Here is a 23,367-nt window from a genome sequence, read left to right on the forward strand (position 1 = left end):
TGAAAGGAACAAGTTTTGAGGTTACAGTAGAAATTTTTTGTTTACAATTTAATTCAATTTGAATATTTTCAAAATGCAATTTTCTCCGTTACTAAAATGAGACTCTACACTATTCTACAACTAGGAGTATTATTATCGATTGCACTAGTAATATTTTATTTATATAGCATCAGGTTACTGAATAGCAGGGAATCGATTCAAGATGAGGAAGAGGAAGTATATGATCAAATTACCACAGAAAGAATCTCCTTCAATAAGTGAGAGTAACAATTTTTCTGTAACTTCTTTTTAATATTGAATTTTTAGAAATGATATTGTGGTGGCTGTTGTCGCTTGTGGAGATCGACTATATGAAACACTCAATATGTTGAAGTCAGCTTTAATGTTCAGTAAGAAAAAATTGAATTTCGTTGTAGTTGCAGAAGATCGACTGATAGGAAGCTTCAACGAAAAAGTGAGACTCACCTAATCATTTTATTATAAGGACATTTGTCAAAATAGAATGATTCTACTTGTCCAAAATATCATGTGTTTTCATATACTTAAATGCATTGTTTCTGATGATTTTTTTGGATATCTGAAATATTTTAAAATGTCAAAAGATATAAATCGAGAGTGAACTTTTGAAATTGCTAATTTTATGTTGTAGAAAAATATGTGTAGGTATATTTTATTGTTAGAGTATTATCGACAAATGTGTCGATAATATGACAATAAAATCTAATTTAACAATATTATCTATCGTTCCAAGGCACTATTATATTATAAAAAAATTCATCGACAAGGTCTTCAAACATTGAGGCTTTTTCTCGTTATTGTCTTTATGGAATGAAAATCTTCAAAAATATTTGAAAATTATGTTACATTTTCAAAGTATGTAGGTACATTCCTTATTTTGATTTCTGTTTTTTTGTAGATGACTTTGATTCCTTCATTTATTTTCATTAAAGTTGTGTCACTTTTGTGGCAGATATTTATAAATAAATTTAGCAAAAAATTTTTTAAGAACAAGCATTTATTTATATGCCCTAAAATATTAAAATAAACTTCAAATCAAATCAATTTCATCAATTTATTACATTACGCAATTTATATGATATACAAGCTTGTCTCGTAGATTCTTCGAAAAACTTATGTCAAGATCAAGTTACAAACTGTATTCTTATCTATCTGCACAAGTGAATCTCATGAGAAGATTCTATATCTTATAAATTATGCAATATAATAAATTGATAGGTTTGATTTTACTCAAAGTTCATCTTTTTTTTAGAGCATGTATAGAAAAGGTTGCTTTAAAATTGTTTTAACTAGCAATTGCTTTTTTATATATTTCTTTTTTAGTTGTTGCTTGATGTGTTACTTAGTTTGTTCGTTTCATTTAATGTGTAATTGTTACATGGTCGGTTCCTAAAACAAATGCTCGAGTCAAGTTAGTTTTTACCTTCATCCTTTTATTCTTTTCAACAAACTCTTTCATTTGATACCCATAATATGGAGGTGACCAAAAAATAACTCTGCCATTTTGGGCTGACCACCATATTAGATTTAGAATGACGTCATGGTAATTTTCTTCTCAGTAACTATTTCATTTGATAGCCATATTGGGAAATCTTCTGTACTAGATTTATGGGGACGTCCAGTTATTTTTGTATTCTTTTCGGTAAACTGTTTTATTTGATACCCATATAATGGGGGGTAAATTGAAAAGTACTAAACCGCCATCTTGGATTTGAAATGGCTAATCATTCATTGTCATTCAAACAAAATATGTATACAAAGTTTCTGCTTGAACGTTTGAAAATAACTGCTTTGAAATTCATTTGCAAGAATTTGACTAAAACTAACATACAAACTTTGCAAGTTAAATGAAAGGTTGTAAGTAAAAACAGACCATACTCTAAGTAAAATGCAATACATTGTATGGCTAACGTTTTGCTACCGTCCTATTGAAGAAAATAAACCTACTTCCTTTTGAAATTGCACAATGTTTATCATATTTGTTTTTCATGAAGATTTCTCAACTATTTCGACAATCTGTTTCTGTTTAAAATCTGTTTTTCCACTAACCAATCGAACATAACTTGTTTATCTTTTTTCAAAATAGTTGGGCGAGTGGAGAGCGTTTATGAACAATGCCTTCACATTCCAAGTGTTACCATTAACATTTCCATCAGACAATCCTTTGGAATGGAAAAAACTTTTCAAACCATGTGCTGCTCAGCGACTTTTTTTGCCTGTAAGTTTCACAATGTTTCCTATTGAAATTCAAGGAAATTTATGAAATTTTACATTCCACAGAATTTACTCGAAAATGTTGATTCTATTTTGTACATGGATACAGATACTCTATTTTTGACACCAGTAGAAACTATTTGGGAACATTTCAGCAAGTTCAATTCTAGTCAGATGGCAGCCTTAGCTCCTGAACATGAAGACCCAAATGTTGGATGGTACAATCGATTTGCAAAGCATCCGTATTATGGAAAATTAGGTAAGAAAGCTGAGCAATTCGTTTTGACAATTTATGATAAGAGAACGCTGCATGTAGAGAGTTTCAACAATGTTAAATTTTTAATTTTCAATATGAGTATATTTTTTCCTTTTTTTCTAATTCCAATTCAGAAGTTGTAGAAAGGCCTATCCATAAAATAATAAACACTTCATAAATAATCCCAAAATACATAAATGAGCAGAGCCTTCAATAACGATGCTAACCAGGTAGAACAACAAGAAGTGAAGTGGTTGGAATTTCAGCCATCATGAACATTACCGGAAATCAGTTATGCCAACCTAACTAGAGGTGCTAAATTAAAAGAATGGAAAGAACGCAAATTGTTAGAGTTAATCATTACTATTCTCATACCATCGCAGTTACATCGGGTGTTCCACAAGGTTCACATTTGGGACCACTGTTTAACCTTTTCATCAATTATCTAATCAGGTGTTTCCATGAAAGCGAAGCTTTGCTATTTGCCGATGATTTAAAATGTTTTAAAATAATTAATAGAGAAGCTGATACATTGTGTCTACAAAATGATATAGATTGCCTATCTAACTGATGTTCACAAAATGGTGTGTGTTTGAATGCATCCAAATGCCAAATTCTTCGCTTTCATCGAACACATCACCAATCACTTTCGAATATGAATATAGTATAAATAATCGGACCTTACATTCTGCTATTGAAACCAAAGATCTAGGTGTAATCCTAGATTTGCCCCTTGAGCAATATTTATCTGTCGATGAGCAAATATGTTCCTGTAAAGCAAAACATTATTTAAAACAGTATTTGCCAAAAAAACCTCACAAATGGGGATTCAAATTATTCGTACTCTGTGGGGTGTCAGGCTATGCTTATAATTTTGAAATGTACACAGGCCAAGAAAATGTAATATTACCTAATGAACCTGATCTTGGAGCTTCATCGAATGTGGTTGCTCGACTATGTAGGTTGGTTCCATCAAATATGAATTACAGAGTGCACTTTGATAATTATTATACATCTGTTCCTCTTCTGGTACATCTTGCTAGACGAGGAATTTATAGTTCAGGAACTGTAAAAAGGAACCGCATTCCCAATTGCAAATTACCTACAGAGAAGGACCTAAAAAATAGTAGTCGTGGAACAACAGAAGAATTTGTAGGAACCTCTAATGGTATTGATATATCATCTGTCATCTGGAAGGATAATAAAGTGGTAACCCTTTTATCGACTTTTGCAGGAGAAAATCCGACCTGCCCTTTCATAATAAAGGAATATAACTGGCATAAGGGTGGTGTAGATCTACTAGACAGTAATTTGGATCGTCACAAAATACTGCTCAAGAGTAAGAAGTAGTATTTTAGAATTTTTTATCATCTATTAGATCTTACCGTGGCCAACAGTTGGATTCTTCATAGAAAGGTGAATACACAAAAAGCCACCGAAAATAAGTGTTTCACACAAGCACAATTCCAAGGGCGTTTCACAAATCATATGTGAAAAATGTGTGGTAGCCTTGTGCTTCACAAAAAAGAAAAATTGTTTTAAGAATTTCCATCAATAAAATTTTATTTTGATAGATGGAAAATTTTATTTCTTTGAACAATTGCATGATGTTGTTTTCTAACAACATCGCTTTTTCAGTTTAATGCATGATGTTGTATTTCTACAACTTGTTTTTTGGAAATTGTCATATGAATGTTTGCAGAAAAATTTTTTTCATTATTTTTCTATTCATGTATGTAAATATTTTCACCATATATATTTTTTCGGACATGATAGAAAAAATCATGCAGTTAAGGGTTAAGTCCTTCCTGTCTAAGGATGAAGAGCAGTTATTAGTAAATTGGATCGTTCATGTGGCAAAGGCAGGGTTTCCAGTGGAAAAAGATCAACTATTGGATAGCGTTCAAAAACTTGTGATAGAGTTCAAAAGGGAAAATTCATTCACAAACAATCGCCCTGGAAAAAAATGGTTTTACCTCTTTTTGAAACGAAATCCAGAAATAAGTGCAAGGACTCCGCAAATAAGGCTGAATTTTTCATAAATCCCAAAGGTGACAAAGTATTGGCCAGAAAAGGGGAAAAAATATTCATCAAATAATAAACTCTGACAAAAAGGAATGTTTAACTGTTTTGTTTACTGTTTAGCACCTCCAATGGTCATATTCAAATATGAAAGAATACCCAAAGATATTGCGAAAAGTGTTCCTGACTCCAGGGCTTAAGGAAAATCAGAGACTGGCTGGATGACAAGGGAAACTTTCTATGAATTTGTAACCAACGTTTTTCACCCCTGGTATCAAAAGAAAGATGAAGAAATAAAAAAAAAACAGAGAGCTGAAGAAAGACAAAAAAGAAAAGAATTTCCAACATAGATTACAATTGAAAAAAAAGAATAAACCAAAGGGAATCAAAAACAGAAGAAAGAGAGTTCATCATCTGATACTGAAGCATCAGAGGAATGGGAAAATTCCAGTAACACTGATGACGACAAGTTTATTCAACTTGTCCAATCTCGACAAAGAAAATGCATCGTTTTCAGAGATGCCACTCATTGACCAGGAATCTAAAAATGATTTGAGATATATTTACAAAGAAAATGATTATATATTAGTTGAATTTCCTGGTATAAAGCGAAGGCACATTTATGTCTGTGTGTTATTCAAGAGATTTTATCTGAAAATAAGGCTGAAGTTATGGGGATGAAACAATGTGAGGATGAGAAAACTTTCAAACTTAATGACACAGATATTAGTGTGATCAATTTTAACCAAATTGTAGAAAAGTTAGACTTTCCAAAAATAACTATTTCTGGTATGAATTTAACAAAAAATTAAATGTCGATGGATGACATGAGCATATCATATTTTAGATGAAGAATGGAATTGTTCAGTTTATTTTTGTTCGAACTGTGAAAGCCAATATATTTTTTTTTTATCATTTATTTGTTTTTTATTGTACATAGAAGTCATTCTGACAAGAAAAAAGCTACCGACAAATTCGTCAAATATTGTCAAGCACTGGTTCCAAAAGTGTCAACACTTGGTTAAAAAAAAAGGTGAATAAATACTGAAAGTTAAATATTATTTTAAAGTATTTCCGATTCCTGATTAATTCTGTACAGAGTGACCATGATTGAATATTAATGGGAATGTTGGTTTAAATTGAAATTATTGAAGCATGTTATCAAAATAATTGTTTTGTCAACTATTGGTGTAGAAGAGTGTCAATCTTTGGAATTTTGTGATTCTCGAAAGTCAACTTTTGGTGAAATTACAAAGACATAAGATATTTTTTTTATTTAGTGCTAATATTAACAATATCTTTAAAATTTGTGCTATAGTTAGCAAAAACCCTATTTGTTCCGTTTTCTCAAGTTATTTTGGGGAAAAAAAATATCTCTTTGGCAATATGTGTAAAGAAGTGAAAATCCTTCACTATAGTGTCAACCAATGTGTCCTTTACCTTAGGCTCTTGCCTTTTATCAATTTCCTCTGTTTATTTCAGGGGTAAATTCTGGTGTCATGCTAATGAACCTAACTAGAATGAGGGCATTTCGTTGGAAAGAATATGTTGTTCCTATTTACAAGAAATATAAACTGAAAATCACATGGGGAGATCAAGACATTATTAATATAATATTCCATTATCATCCAGGTGAGTCGAATTGTTGTAATTTTGTATCAGTATATTATTCAACGAGCAAGAAGTTTGTCGCAAATCATTCAAACAAGTAATGATAATTTTGTAGTAGAATACTGTACTTTTTCTATGACTTGTATCAGGAATATTTCCGAATGAGATTCATTTGTGAAGGATATTCTTAATGAGAGTAATTTCATTGAATTTCATAACAAAAGGCAACCAAAAAATTATTCAAAAATATTTCCTATTTTTGTTATTTTTTCAATTTCATCTTGTTTGAAAATTGGGTGATTGAAAAAATAATAAAAAAATCAGCCTTTAGTGAGAATCGAACCTAAGAATTCTGAATAAAAGTTTTTTGTTCTACGAACTACTCCGAAAAAACGTATACATTTCTGTTTGACCTAAAACTATTTGAACATTTAAAAATATCAATTTCTTTTCCGCATTATATATTTCTGGTGGTATACAATATAACCCTTTGTGTTTGTTATGATCTGTTATGAACCAATTTTCAATGTGATGTTTCGTTTGTTGGATTCTGTTTTTCATCACAACCAATTCTCAACGTTTCTCTTCCGAGAAGTAGGTCATACAATTCCCTGTCAGAGATGTCTCAAAAAAGCACTCCAAAGCTCCATTTTTTTTTAATTTGCTAGTAGATGTGAACACCAATGCATTTCTTATTTTTTTTTTTTGTAAAAAGATACAAGTTAGTTCCTACCATATAATAAGAAACATAAAATATCCAAAAAGTTTTTCTGCCTTATTATATTAATTGAAATGGAAGCGGAAGGACTATCAAATGAAATCCGGCAATTGATATATTTGATCTATCTGTGTATCAACGATAGGTGGGTGGACGATAGCTGCTTCCTAGAGACACAAAAAAGTTTCGGCAAAAAGTTGTAGAGGATAATGAAAGCTATGTTTCAATAACTATTACTAAAATACAGGGTGTCAGTGAATGTGTAACAAACCAAACTCATGTTTTTTTGAATATTTTCACTCGATTGAATTTTTTGAGTAGAGTGATTCTCAAAAATATAGAGAATAGAATAGAAGTTTATTCATCACTAAAGTTCACATGTACAACATAAAAAAAGTGTAAATACATGAAACTTATTGGACTAGTCAGAGAGCTTAAAAGTAATTAAAATTTACAAGATTATACATATACATTTTTGATAAGTAAAATATTAAAATATACAATGAACATCAACAATTTAAAAATTCTTGAAGAGAGTAGAACACCTTGTTTTTTAAAAATTCATTCAACCAACATTTTAGTTCATTCCTACTCATTAAACTTAACTCAGGATGAATAGCCATGAGTTTGTTATAACATTTAATACCTTGATATACATGGGAGTCTTGACCAACTCCTAATAGTGAGTATGGCTGGTATAATCTTTCACTGTTTCTTGTACAGTAATTATGTATATCTTTTTTTTTCCTCAAATAATTTTCATCTTTTTTAACGTATAATATGATCTGCAGCACATAAAGTGAGGGGACTGTGAGAATTCCTAGTTGATTGAACCATTTTCTACATGATGTTTTGGAGTGCACTCCTGCCATACATCTGATAATTCTTTTTTGCATAACAAAAACTATATTCATATGTACAGAGTTACCCCAAAACATTATTCCATAACTTATTGTCGATTGCACTATTCCAAAATAAGCCAGTTTAAGGGTTTCCAGAGATATTGTACCTTTCAATTGCCTGATGATGAAGCAACTTGTGCTTAATTTATTTGTTAGATCATTAATATGAGGATCCCATGTCATTTTTTGATCTACTTTGATACCTAGAAATTTGATGTAATTCACCTGTTCTATTGTTTGATGATTAACTCTTATTAGAGGACTGAAATCATAATTTATATTTTTTGTTGTAAACACCATAAAAAATATCTTGGACAAATTCACTAGCAATCCGTTGAACACACACCACTCATGAAAATCATTAGCACAAATATTTGCCTTGATTACAGTATCCTATAATTTATTCTCAGAAATCAGAATATTAGTATCATCAGCATACATAATGATTTTTTTTGGCTCAGAGCATGAATAAACCATATCATTTATAAAAATTGTGAAGAGAACTGGCCCCAATATAGACCCCTAAGGGACACCAATGTTCACAATATTTTCTTTAGATTTTTTACCGTTTATCACCACTATTTGTTGTCTGTCATGGAGATATGAAGCAATCCAATCACTTGTAACTCCTCGTTTGCCAATTCGGTGTAATTTTTCCAAAAGTAGTTGGTGATCAACTGTATCAAACGCTCTACTTAGGTCAAAATAAAGAGCAATGGGATTTTGTTTATTATTAAGGCAGCTATAGACGGTAGTATTGAGATCAGATATGGCGGTATTTGTTGATTTGTTCCTTCTAAATCCATTCTGACAATCAAATAATAAGTTATGTTGATTCAAAAATTTATTGAGACGTTCATTATATGCCATATCAAAAATTTTGGCTAGTTGGCTCTGTAAGCAGACATTTCGGTAATTATCTACTATCTCTCTAGATCCTTTGTTTTTGAAAATTGGTATAGATTTAGAGACCTTTAGAATCAATGGGTACTGTCCTGACAAAAAAGATTCATTGATTATGTGAGCTAAAGGCAAACCTATTGTTAGAGTCGTTAGGGTTTATACCATGTGGTTCAGAAGTTATAGTGAAATATATTTCATAAAATGGGTTCATTCAACATCAAATATGTACAACTCTATAAAATGGAATTAAGAAATTTCTCAGCCAAATATCCTTGAGGATAGTGTATTTTCATTTCATCATCATAAATTTAACCGAGGCTTTTTCTATACAGGAGTAAACAAAACTTGGCATCACTTTCTCTCAGTTTTTTCAAATGGATCACCCTGTATATAGGGCTATCCCCGAATAGTCCACACTATGACGTTTCAGAAAATGTAGGAATTGACTACTTTATTTCAATCGGAAATGTATCTAACACTTGGGGAAAGTATGACATCCACTAATGACATCTATTTCAATTCTCTCAACATGTTGACTATTGGTGTGTCTCTTGGTACCCCCAGTATGATTCTCATGGCTCTATTCTGTTGCTTTTGAAGTCAATCCAACTCGTTTTTATTGGTCGTAAATAGTATTGAAGAACAGAAAGTAAGATGTGGTAAAACTAATGCATTATAATATAATAATAATAATATCTTTATTTACCACTTATGATACAATTTGTATATATGGTACGTCAGCCAGAAATTTCACATAGATAAGTTAAAAAACTAAAATTTAAATGTTAAAATATAAAATATAATATATGAAATATAAAGCACACAGGTATATTTATGTAAAAATAAGGTACCTAAATCTAGGTCTATTAAACGCATAACTTAAAATTTCACATACACGTAAACACACACACCCATTTAAAAATATAGGTATATATTTACACATATACACATATATATCTACAAACATAAATTCACAATGAGTTGTTTGTGAGGTTGTCATTCAAGAATTCTTGATAACTATAATAGCACTTATCTATTAAAATGTTTTTTATGATTATGTCGCTTCTAATTCCTTTAACTTCAGTTGGTAACTTGTTGAAACAAGTAATGGCATTGTACTGAGGAGACTTCTTAAAAAGTGTCATTCTATGTTGGGGAATTCTAAGAAGGTCACCATTGCGTGTATTATAGTAATGCTCGGAGGAGTTTTCTCTGAATAGGTGTAGGTTTAATCTGGCAAACATTATGGATTTGAAGATAAAAATGGAAGGAGCTGTAAGAATTTTCTTCTCTATGAAGATAGGTCGACAGCTGTTCCTGTAGCTTATGTTATAGATAAGTCTTACTATTCTTTTCTGGGCTAGAAATATTCGAGAGAAATCTTTAGCCATACCCCAGACAAGTATGTTCATGCTCATATGAGAGTAGGCCATAGCATAGTAGATGCTGTGCAGGCCGGATTCATCTAAACTTGGTTTCAGTTGCTTAAGGGCGTAGTAACCTTTATTCATTTTAGAGCAAGTGTGATCGACTTGCTTTTCCCAGTTTAAGTGAGAGTCTAGGTAGGTACCTAAGAATTTCACTTCAAAAGAGCTTTCGATATCATTTATGATCGGAGCATGCATACTAAGTGCAGGTGGCCACTTCCAACAATTTTTATAATCAGTTTTGGTATTATTACTAATTAACAAATTTGTGCTATTCGTTTAGACTTACTGTCACAAAATAAAATAAAACTCGTTTTTGTGAAAAATTTATTTTTTTGCAGATTATGTTTTCAAATATTATTAAGGAATTAGTAATGCGTTATGAAGCAATTTTCAGATTCTCATTCATTTTAGAATTGATCTAATTTCTTAATTTGCTTTCTGTCGAATTTTTTTTTTGAGTGAAAATCATGCGTCGGACAAAGAAATACCAGGAGATCAAATTTTCTCAAAAATAAATGAGGATTTTAAAAATGATTGTATTTTGAAAAGAAAGCATTGGCGTAGTACTTTTTCGCCAAAAATATTCAATGCGAAACCCGTAGGGATGCCACTGTTTGAAAAAATACAAATTTGTGTACATCAGAAAATGCGCCTTGAGGCATGGAACATATGTACCAAATATGCCAAAGATGTCTACAAAATTATCTCAGTTATTATTAAAAAACTGATTATTTTTGAAAACTTTGCCACCCTGTATCTCAAAAGTTAAGACGTTTAGGACATACGTCCATAGGAAGTTTTTTTCTTAAAATGAGTCTAAGAATTACCTCCTTAAATATTAGCATGTGTTTAAGGAACACCCTGTATATTATTATATTCCAAATAATTCGTTATTCTGACTGCAATTACTTTTTCGAAAAGTTTGGAAATTGAACTCAGGAGTGAAATTTGTCTATAGTTCTCAATGTTCGTTGGACTTCCTTTTTTATGCACAGGAATGATAATAGCTTTTTTGAGAGCCTCCGGAAAATAGCCCTGTATAACAGATTGATTCATGAGGAATGTTAATGGTTTAATAATAGCAAATATTATTTTCTTCAGGGTAATTACAGATAGTTCGTCATATCCAGCAGATTTTTTGTTTTTCATTCCATCAAGAGTACTGACTATTTCATAGTCGGTAATAGGAAGAGAAATAAACAGTTCCGTTGGATTACATGCTTAAATTGGTGATACTGTCACCAGAAAATTGACCTTATTGGTGATAGTAGTTTTCATCACTTTCAATACATGTTCTTTGAATGTTAGTCCTTGGTCAATCAATACTCCCAAATACTTCACCACTGTTACACTTTTAATATCCTCATTAGTAATCGTTATACTAATTCCTATATTTTTGATTTCGTCATAACCTGTTATGTAAAATGGTAACTGTTATGTTTCAGATAAACTATATGTATATTCCTGCAGATTCAATTACCGTCCAGATCACTGCATGTACTCAAGCGTGTGCAAACCTGCCGAAACTCAGGGTGTAGCAGTTATTCATGGCTCCAGAGGGTATTTTCATTCAGAAAAACAACCTAGCTTCCAAGCAGTCTACAAATCCTTTGAGGAGGTAAGATATTTTATGCTTATCCCTCAAGAACACTTATCTATTGCAAAAGATCTTACTAATTCATTTCTTTTTCCAATGAATATTCATTTAAAAAAATTCAAATTGAAAAAAGTGAAGTTCATTATATAGAGAAATGAAATGCCTTTTGATACAAAATATTACAGTATCATTAGGTTGTTTCAAAAGTTTTGTCCATTTTCATCAGTCTAAACTCTAATATATCAGTAAATACTTATTTGATTTAATTGAAATGAGCGCCATTTGAATCAGTTTACTTTTTCTCATAAACTACACCTTTCGATTTGATCTTCAAAAACTTTATTTAAAAAATATATATAAATATATATATAAAAAATAACTGTGTTAGTAACATGTTTCGCTAACACAGTAGCCACTGTGTTAGCTAAACACTGTGTAAGTGAGCTACTGTGTTAGTGAAACATGTGATATATATTTTTTAAATAAAGTTTGTGGAGATCAAATCATAAGGTGTAGTTTCTAAAATTACTATGGATCTTCATCAAGTAACGGCCGAATCAATCAGAAGAAAATGGTTCACTTTCAATTCCGTCAGCATAAACTATGCGTTTACGCAGTTATTTTTATTAAGTATTTTTCTTGGTTATTCACATGATCAGAATAGTACTTACCTATTTATTTTTTAATTTTCATGGAATTATTTTCCAGCAGCTTGACTGCATTAACCTTTCTCGATTTCATATCATTTCTAGAAACATGTGGATTCGTTTTCCGGTGGCATTCCAGAATAGGTTCCTAAATTTCTGCTACCGCAGTTGTCGATTGATTGGTCAAACCACCAACACTGACATAAAAACTGGGCACTCTCTCTTGCATTTACGTAGTTATTTTTATTAACTACTTTTCTTGGTTTTTCACATTTTGTCTTCAATCGAGGACTGCCTGTCCAGTACTGACGATGCCCAATAGGCTGAAACAGCTGCTACCGGTGGCTCCTAGATTGGAATCAATATGGGAATGATCAGAACAGTCCTTATCTATTCATATTTCGGTTAGGTTTCAGCGGTCAGTAATTTGATATACTGTTGTCCGGATTGAACCGCGTCTGAGATTTTCATGTTTTCGACGTTTCGGCTCCTGCTTGTTCGCAAATCAGATCCAGCATCATCTCTCTTGAAACACCACCAGGAAACAGGCCACACAATAAACTTCGAAAACACTAAGACCATTGCCACGGAGAACAATCTTCAGGCCAGGATAATTTGGGAAGCAATCCATGATCTTGTTTTGGTGAGTTTTCGTCTTTGGGAAGTGCCTAGGTAGCTCATCGATAACCAACCACTTCGTGGACAGTCTGATTGCAGAAAGTTAAAGTGAATCGCACCAGCCGCTGACCACCATACATTACATTAATACATTACATTAATAAAAGTAGTTATGATGAACAAAAATGAAGCAATTACCATATTAAGAAATATAAAAAATAATAGAAACAATATTCCACAGGGCATTAGAATATTTAGTGATCAGACCAAAAAACAAAAAGATTATTACCTTAACGTTAAAAAACAATTACAAGAATTAATATCAAATGGTGATAATTCAAAAACAATCAAATACATAAATAATGTACCCACAATAGCAAATAAAGTTTCTAATGAAAAAAACTAAACGAATATCCTAATATACCGTTTAAAACAGACATTATATATGGTCATATTGAAAGTTTGACTGCACACAGAGACCAAATAATCAATTCCATCCTACCATACCAACCATCAATAATATTATTTAGTGAAACACGTACCACTGTTGACATTGAGGACAGTGAAATAATGCTAACGGGATATAAAACAATTAGATGTGATTCATCTTACCGACATACAGGAGGGGTTCTTATATATGTAAAATCTCATTTACAATACTCCATTTACAAGAACTATACTTTAGAAAAAAATTATTGGTGCCTAATTATAAAAATAAAATACAATAATAATGTAAAAATGTTAATTGGTGCCCTTTACCATTCACCTAATGCAAGTCACACAATATTTATTGATCATTTTGAAAATATATGCGAAGATCTTTCTCAATCAAAATCAAAATTTATATTAGCTGGAGATTTTAATATTAACTTTGAAAGTAATGAAGTTCAATCGACACGCATCAAAAATCTACTGAATATGTATGGAATAAATCAAAGTATTGAAGAATGTACTAGAATTACTTATACTAGTGCAAGCTTAATTGATTATGTCATCAGTAACTTTGAACTTCAAACAGTAGTTCACAATATATCCAAAATAACTGATCATTCCTTAGTCTCCGTTAACCTATTAAATAGAATATCAAACTCACCAAAAACCCTTAAGAGTTATCGTAATTTGGGAAACGAAAACATGAATAAAATTTGTTTCGAATTGATTGACAATAATTATTTACTAAACTGTGTTGACATTCAAATATTTTATGAGGATTTTATTAATAACACTGTAAATACTGTCAATACAATTGCTCCAGTCAAGAGGTATTTTTCTCACCAAAATAGTCTTCCATGGTTTGACAAGGACCTAAAAGACATAATTAAGCAAAGAGATGAAGCATACCAAATTTTTAAACACAACAGGTGTGAAGTCAACTGATAAAGATATAAAAGTCTAAGAAACTATGTAGTTAATTTACTGAAAACTAAAAAGCAAGAATATTATTATAATAAAATTGATTCAAGCTCTAAGAACCAACAACTTATGTGGAAAACCATTAAATCTCTAATTAATACTAAGTCTAATACAGTTGACACAAACAATATTGAATTTGAAGGAGAAGGACAAGTAAAAATCCTTAGAGATGAAGCTGAAATAGCAGAAACTTTCAACAAATATTTTGAATCCAGCTTAGAAGAAATTGTTAAATCAATTAAGACTACTACTTCATGGAAAGGTGAAATTACGGCGGTCTCTAGTTTCGAAAGTTTTAATCAACTTGAATTGAAAGATCTTACAGGAATTGTTAATAGATTGGAAAATAAATCTGGAACTGAAATCTTAGATATCAAGTTTATTAAAGCTACGTTTGGAGTCATTGGTCATGTTTTGTTACATTTTATAAATATCTCTCTACAATATGGGCAATTTCCTGAGCACCTGAAGACTAGTATAATAGTACCTGTTCCCAAAGTCAAAAATACCAATAAAGCGGGAGAATTCCGTCCAGTAAACACCTTACCAGGAATGGAGAAACTACTAGAAATGGCTGTATACGATTCAGCTCGAATAAAAAAATATCAAAGAAACTTTATTTTTTTATTCGAATCTCTTATCATTTCTGTTTCTTCCAAGGTCACTATATATAACACAATCATTCAGCCTCATTTCGAATATTGTAGTACATTACTATATGGGTGTTTATCGTGATAGTACTCACAACTACGAGACAAGACATAGTTATCTTTTTCACTTGCCAAGATGCAGATTAACCAGCTCAATGAAAATATTGTTTTATAAAGGTTTAAACCATTTTTATAAGCTGCCAAGAGACATAAAACAAAGCGAAAGTATTTATATATTTAAATCTAAACTAAACAACTATATTAAAACAAACACAATTTTGTAGGAAAAGACTCTCAATGATGCAGAACATCAGTTGTCTTAAACCTTAACATTTATTATCATGTATCAGTATGTTTTAAATTGTTAGAATAGTCTTATCTAAGTTAGTTAACTTTGAATTTTATTTCCTTTTCTATTTTATTTCTCAACATTGTTAGGTTACAGTCATATGTATGACTCTAGTTATTAGTTATTATTATTATTGGTAAAGGACATATTATTATTGTTTACTGATTTATTATTATTATTGTATATTATTATTATTGTATGTATATTAGGATTTCCTAAATAAACGTATTCATTCATTCATACAGTAACCATGGTCTTTTTTGGTTGGTTTTCGCCTTTGGGAAGTGCCTGGGTGGCTCATTGATATCCAGCTACTATCCTGAACGCCTCCTGTTGTAGCAGAGGATCCACTTTTCATCACAGGTGATAATCCGATACAAAAAAGGATTGTTTTAGTTGCGCAAAAGCCAAGGATAACAGACTTCATCCAAATCTTGGAGCACCCACTTTTTAGGTTTTTTTATCTTGCCAATATGTTTCAAACCATTAAAAACCGCATGGTAGCCGACGTCCAGTTCTTTGAATTCGTAGAGAGAAATTGTCCGAAAATCGTTTAACGACATCATATAGCTGAAAAAAGGCAAAAAAATTGAAATTTGGAAAAAATGAACAGCATCATTGCATAGAGAGCAAACTTATCTATTGATCAGTATATACCACGACACAGTAGAATAAATATTTATTGAGATATGGAGCTACAAAAACACATGACATCAAAACTTTCGAAACAACCTACTTTTTTATCACAAAGTACTAGAAGTAACTCCTTTTTACAAAAATTTTGTCAGGCTCAGATGTCTTGCCCTTTTTCAAAAGTTATTTACGTCCTCACTGTATGTGTTTGATATTTTTAACAAGGAATAAATTCTAATCGTGAATGACACCAAACTGATATTTTTTTCCTTGCAGTTTCAGTTAGGCGGCGATATTTACAGGGAGTTTTATCAGTCTCTAGAAGTCTACCTCGAAGGAGCCCAGAGTAATAATTGCGGAAACATTAAGGATATTTTTCTAAAGAATATTCGGAAATATATGGATCTCGAATTTGATAATAGATGAATGGTCAAATTCATCTATTAACTGTCCTATTCAGTATATATGTTGTGATATTTAGCTAAGCAAAAAAATGTATTTTGTTTTGTATATTGCAGGGAAATATCTGGTACTTGAAGGTATATAGAGGGATCTCCAAATTAAGTATGCACCATTGGTAACTTCATTATTATTGGAAATGCAGTTTTTTTTTAATGGAAAGCGCTATATGTAATATTTCTCTTATATTTTTCTGGTAGAAAAAGGTATTTCAATTATAAAAGCATTTGATAGTTTTTTTGTAAAGTGGAAATTGAAGGAGTTCTGAAGAATGAATAGAAGATAAACCTCAACTTGATTGTTGAAATAAACATTTGAAAAATGATTAGTGTGTTCACAACAGATGTCCATTTTGTCGCCATTAATCGCAAAATGAAGTTTTGATATGTTATGCTATAATATGTTGGTATTGAAACAGCAAATCGACAAAAATTCCAGTTCAGTATATTTTTTTCGAATGCGCCACAGTGGCATTTTTCTGGTAATGTTGGTCCCAGTCCACCCTTGTTTGAACACTTTGTAACCATGGTCCTGCCATCAATAGCTTGGAGAATATTTCTGTTTTTTTCTGTTGAATGATGTTCACATTAGCATAGCATTCCTTAAAAATTTCATTCTTCAAATAGAATTAAATAGTTCATTTGACTACATTATAGACAGCTGCATATTTATAGCTGTTAACAAAATGAAAATATCAATAAAAGTATGGTCGAATATACAAGTAAATAAAAATGCTAACACATTTAAAATAGTTTACATTTCAGAGTAAATAATAATAAAGGGGGCAATAATATAATTATCATGAATTCTGTATCTGTCATAGTCCCTTGTATGACACACTTCTCATATTCCTCCAGTGAATAAAATAAATTTTCGACTAGAACAGATTTAATGACTTTTTTGAAACAGAACATTGTTGATTTTTAAGTTCACTAGGAAGAATATCATACATTTTATAGTTCCAGCAAGTTATTCAAAGATTTGGTTAGTCCTTTGGGTACTCTCCTGATATTATGCTGGTGAATATCAGATTGTATGACTTTGGCAAATTTTTATGAATCTCAAGTAGAATATTCAAAATGAAAAGTGATAGAAGGGTCATAATCATCAACTTTTTGATGAAAGTAGCTCTATACATGGCACTGGCCAGAATTCTTATACCCTTTTTTGATGGCAAAAAATTCTATGTGCTGCTGATGAGCTACCCCATAACAATATTTCATAGTGAAGATGAAAAAGAAATATATGGTTCGCAGAGTGTTGAGTTTAGTCATTTGAGTCAATTGATGGCTTGGAGTTCAGTTGCCTAATATGACTCCACCAGCAGAGCTTCTCATTGAGTATGAAAACGAACAATTTTTTCATTTTTCTCTCCTTGTAGTGGTAACTAACAGCTTCTGTGATTTTTTGGTGTTTAGCTTGAGTCTGTTTGTAACAAACCATTCTTCAGATTTATCCTTGGCTTCTGCAGCAAGGAATCATAATTTTTATTACTATATGCAAGGGCGGTGTCATCAGCACATAGAACACTTTTGAATTGAGATAAATATAGTCCTCTCATTTATATAACACCACAGAAAAACGTCAAGAAGAACTGGGAGGCCATTGAATAAAATCATGTATTTCTATCTATTATCAAATAGTGTCACTGATATGAAAAACCAGATCAATAATTCTTCATCCACTTATTCCGTACCAAACACAAATACTAGAACATATCCAAGGACTTTTTGGATGTAATAAAAAAATATTTCTTCTTCACCACTAACGCCGGTTTATTCTGTTGTATATTCCATAATTGGAAAAGTTGGAATCATCAAACAACAACAAATTACAGAAATTAGTCACATTCTGTTGACAAAAATCACGTATTATCATCTCGGGATTCCTGTCAGTGATGCTCGAACGGGTTGATGTTTATGAAGAACAAATTTGTTTTGTTTTGAGAATACTCTGCTGCATTTCACAATATCGATTGGAAACTTTTTGAGGAAGTTAGATTTTAACTTTCTACTTATCCAGGACAGTAAAGGTTCTTGACAGGCATTGTTTGGAGTTCTCCTGCTAGGTATTGTATGAAGTTTTCCTGAAAGGATTCAATATAGTTGAGAAAAGTAAATTTTTAAGGTTTCACTAATTATAGAATTCTTTTTTACTAATAAAAACACTTATAATTTTGTCGAACTTTTCGTCACATTTCAAAAGATATAGTTGATCAATAGGGTACAGTTTGGCGTGGAATACGGTCATTCACTCAAATCTAATTTTGCGCATTTTTTCAATATTTTGATGGTGCTTGTGAACCATAATACAAATAATTATTGTTTTCAAAGTACGCGACTATAAAACTGTGCTTTTATCAAATCTAGTGTGACTTCACAAGATATGTTTTTTTGTCAGTACACCATCTAAACCACATCTTAACTATTAGAAACTGAAACATTAAATGGTTGATAGAAATATTTCATGTTTTTGAATTTTTAGGTAATAAATAAATGAAATTTTGTCCTTCTTATTCATTAATAGGTATTGATGCATTCAGTTCATCAAGATTTTGAAATAAATGTGTTTGATGTATTTACATTGAAATGATCCTGCAACAAAAACAAGTTCATTTACGAACTATTTTCTTTGTGTAACTATTTTTAATGAGAGAGAGATATACATTTATTATCTGAAAGATTGAACAATCTTGTAGATAAACAAATTAGGGCTTAAAATCTAGGATTTATACAACTAAAATAACTTCACATAGAGTGAGATTGTTAATTGAAAACAGTTTTTTTGTGAAATTATCATATGATAAATAAAAGTTAGAATATAGCAGTTAGGAAATGTAGTTAATAATATAAAAAAAACGATGAATGAGGCAATAAAAAACAAACTCCTCAAAACTCTAGACGATCCTCAAAAAACTCTTCAAGCGAGTAATACCCTTTCCTTGCTAGGATAACCTTCAAGTCCCTCCTGAATTTCGCTTGATTCACACTATTAGTCAGGATAGCTGGCAGCTTTTTTTTTTTTTGGTATTCATATTTTTACAACACAAGCAGATAAATACAAATAACCAAAAAACAATTTGAACTTTCACACAGCTTATACGGAAACGTCCGAAATCAATGGCGACTTCAAGCCGGCTCCGCATTTCATATATCTGGTGACGTCACGCCCCTTTTTGTTGAAGCACTTCTTTGAGGTTGTTTTCTGAAGCATCTGAAAAATGAGCTTATTCTATTGCTCTCGAAAAGCATATACATATGCCAGAGCTATCCTGATACTTCTAATTTTTGAATTTAAGTCCAATTGCCATGTGAGCAGCTCAGCACTTGAGCAGATAGGTACAAGACGCCCGATTCAGCAGGAGTGTTGGCTTTTTGATGCATTACTCTTTGCATTAACTGGCAGCTCCATTTGCGATTTATTAAGTAAAAAAATACAGTCAATTGTTTCATTATAAACATTTTTTTGATTCACGAGTATCATAACGACTTTATTGTCGCCTTTCCAATAAAAATTGTTAAATGTTTTTATGAGTAAAATATCATTTTCTACCAAAAACATTATTGCATAGGCGCCACAAATAGTCAAACATGCTAATGTTGAATGTTGATAAATATAAAAAATGTTACTGTTTGCCGAATCTCAAATTGTAAATACAAATGGTGCACATTTAATTTGTATCAGCCTTTATAACATGTTCATTCTGGCTAAAAGGTTTCAAGTGAGTGAATCTTTTAGAATTTCACAAGGGTTTATTGTAGCTATAGTTGAACGGATGATTGTTAAAAGGTATAACTGTTATATTTTTGTTTTGAGAAAAACGCAACTCTGAGGCAGTTTGTGTAATTTGAAAATAAAAAAATTAATGTCCAGAATTAATGGGTTTATTCGAGTCTCCACTGCACCGCACGGGGGTTTATTGTAGTTCAGACCTGTTCAAACTCGACCAAACAATTCCAGCTTCTCACCAAAGCTAATTATTCATATGTTATTAGTAGTATTATGGAAAAAATACAGTTTCTATTAATCTTTGATACATATTAATCATCTTCTCCAGTTAAAGTTTCTTTTGTGATGGATATTGGATAATGTTTTTGTAGGACCCCTTTTGTTCTTTGAGAATACATGAAATAGCCTCATTAATATCATCTACTTAATTTTTCTGGTGGTACTTTTTCACATCAAAATGTGCGTCTATCTGTAGAAAACAAAAAACTGCACACAACCTCAAAAAATATGACATGGGACCCTTTGCAATCACCCATTCAGTTAATAGCAACACAATCATATTATGGGTTGAAAATGTTGAAATACATTGAAATGGATGTTCTTTATCCATTTTATTTTTGCCTACGCTTTTATTATATTTTTTTTATAAAATTGTGATGGTTTAAGAGGTATGCATATGCTTCAAGTTGCTTCGAAACTGAAATCTCAATTTTTTAAGTTTTTGGTTATCCATAACAAATTATTTTGTCTAAATAACTGATCTGGAGAAAATATTTGTTTAAAACTTGTTCTTATACATACATGAAGTGACTATTTTTTTAATGTTATTGAAGGAAAGGTTGCTGAAAGTTGAACGTTTCTTTTTGATTGGTGGAATTTTAATTAATTCAGTCAAGATCAATTCTAAAAATATGGGAAACACATGTTCATTCATCTTAATTTTTAGTTTTTTCTCTCTTTGTTCGAGGAAACATGAACTTTTTTTATTTGGCATTATCTAATTTTCATTTTGAAGTTTTGTGTTTTTTGGGTCACCTTCAAAATTCCCTATCATCATGAAGAAATGAAACCAAAATTTGATAACGCTAATGAAAGAAAGAAAACGTATTAATTGAAAAATATATAATGAATATTTTCGAGAAATATGAAAATATGGTATTTGCTGAATATGGAGTTGAATATTATTATTTTTTTTTACGTAAACATACACATTTTTTATGTATATTATATGATTGTAGTTATTGGATATGCAATCAGTAAAATTAAAAGCAAAGTCATTGTTGTTGTTCACATTCTCAACCTGATAATGTGAAATTTGTGAATAAACTTAGAATCCTAAGTTGAAGTCAGATTGATTGATTTCGAAAGGATTCATTGCAAATTGACGTGTTTTTGAATTTATGCATTTCGTTTGACTTCATTATTTTCATCATTTAAAATAGTAGAATCTGCGTAAATAATTTTCTGGTCTAAACTATTGACATGTTGAGATAATGCACACGAATTCAAATTTCTCCTATTGTGACTTCTGAATGATGTAATTCTACCTTCCAAGAGTCTAGATTTTGTCTGATATACACTTCATCATAATCTAAACATGGAATTTAGTATACAACATTGAAATTCAATAATAATTTGCAGAATGTGTTATCACCCAATGTATAAATTTAATAACTTGTAAATTTGCAATCAATATTATCAAAATCAATGAAGGTGACTTTAACTAAAGGTGCTAAATTTATTAATCTGACAAATTTCACATCCCCAATTGAAATAAATATTTCAATATTTGTTGTTTACATAACATTTGTAATATCTATATAGTTGCCCTGATGAATGCTTGGCTAAATAACAAAGAGTTTTCTTTGAATTTCACTGATTGCAATAATTATAATCATATCATAATAGGTACAATCAAGATTTTCATTCCAGCTCTCTAATATATAATACTTTGGTTTATTTCACTTTTCAATGTTTTGTCTTTGAATATTTGGGTAACTTTAATATGTGTAATTGAATATATCGAAAGGTCTATCAGTATTTTTGAAGGTTTAGTTCTTATTGTGTTGTGAATAATTGTGTCTAGGAAATAGGAAGTTTGTTATACTTTTTACATATATTTTTGAAATCTCTTTTATTTTTACTTAATATCATTTTCATAAACTTCTTTCATATGTTATTAAGATTTTTTACTTCAATCGTGCAATAATAGAAAATATTTGAATTACAGAAAATGTTGCTCAGTGCTGTGCTGTTTGACACACTTGAAAGTTTTCATTAAATTTGTGTTACAAAATCTCAGATTTTGTATAAATTTGTTACAATATCATTTATGTATTTTCAGTATTTTTTCAATAGTCTGTATTGGAAGAATTTAAAACTATTTAAAGAGATCATGCTGCCATAAATGTATTTTACGTGGATGTGTGTCTAGTTTGTTAATGTTGGTGTGCCAAATGTCAACAACAGTCTTTTGGGAATAATTCTTCATTCAGAAATTATCCAACAAGAAACAGATCATTTAATGATTTCTCAAAACCTATACTATAGTTGGCAGTTGGCATTAAACTAGCCAAAACTTTGCTTCTAGGTTTGAATTGCCTCATATAAATATATTAGTGTTGATATATTTTTTATAAATATTATCGATATTTAGGTTTTAATAAATGTTGGCTTGTGATAAATGAGTTGTTGAATGTATTTTTGATCTTTTTACCAATCAAACAGATGGTGGTCATTATCATTTCCCATATACAGCCCTTTGGTAAGTTGCAAATGATGATGTCATTCAATCAATCAAACATTCATTGAATTAGTTATATATATATATATATATATATATATATATATATATATATATATATATATATATATATATAAGAGTTTGATAGATATACAAACTAGGCATTGTTAATAAACTATAACGAATGAATAATGACCTGTAATGTTCACTTGAAGATGCACTGCATCAACCTGTTTCTGAATAACAAAAACTTCATCAGCTTTAGCTGATAAGCCCCACTATTCAAGACCATAGAAAATTAATGACTGAATTGAACTGTGGTATAAAAGTTCGAGAACATCAAGAGAGGCTGTTTGTTTTAACTGACAAACTAAATATAAATGTTTACTGAGCTTCAGTTTGACACTATCAATATGGAACTTCTAGCTAAGTTTATTATCAATATCAACACCTAA

At 30.8% G+C, this 23,367-nt stretch overlaps 1 protein-coding gene across 2 annotated transcripts; it reads left to right on the top strand.

The window, feature by feature from the left end:
• On the top strand, nt 1–22,856 carry LOC111516584 (glucoside xylosyltransferase 1). 2 transcript variants are annotated; one of them, XM_074174206.1, is made up of 8 exons: nt 1–257; nt 307–454; nt 2,105–2,236; nt 2,299–2,491; nt 5,993–6,142; nt 11,520–11,692; nt 16,258–16,440; nt 16,500–22,856. In XM_074174206.1, exons 1-7 carry the CDS (start codon nt 97–99, stop codon nt 16,405–16,407), a joined length of 1,107 nt encoding a protein of 368 aa, XP_074030307.1. In that variant the 5' UTR covers nt 1–96; the 3' UTR covers nt 16,408–16,440; nt 16,500–22,856. The 2 variants fall into 2 exon arrangements, with proteins under 2 accessions (XP_074030307.1, XP_074030303.1); XM_074174202.1 differs by having other exon boundaries at nt 16,258–22,856.
• The last annotated feature ends 511 nt before the right edge of the window (nt 22,857–23,367 follow it).

The sequence above is a fragment of the Leptinotarsa decemlineata genome, unplaced genomic scaffold, assembly GCF_025532065.1.
Source record: "Leptinotarsa decemlineata unplaced genomic scaffold, Ldec_3_MD MMD2_P_RNA_scaffold_12, whole genome shotgun sequence".
NCBI lineage: Eukaryota > Metazoa > Arthropoda > Insecta > Coleoptera > Chrysomelidae > Leptinotarsa > Leptinotarsa decemlineata.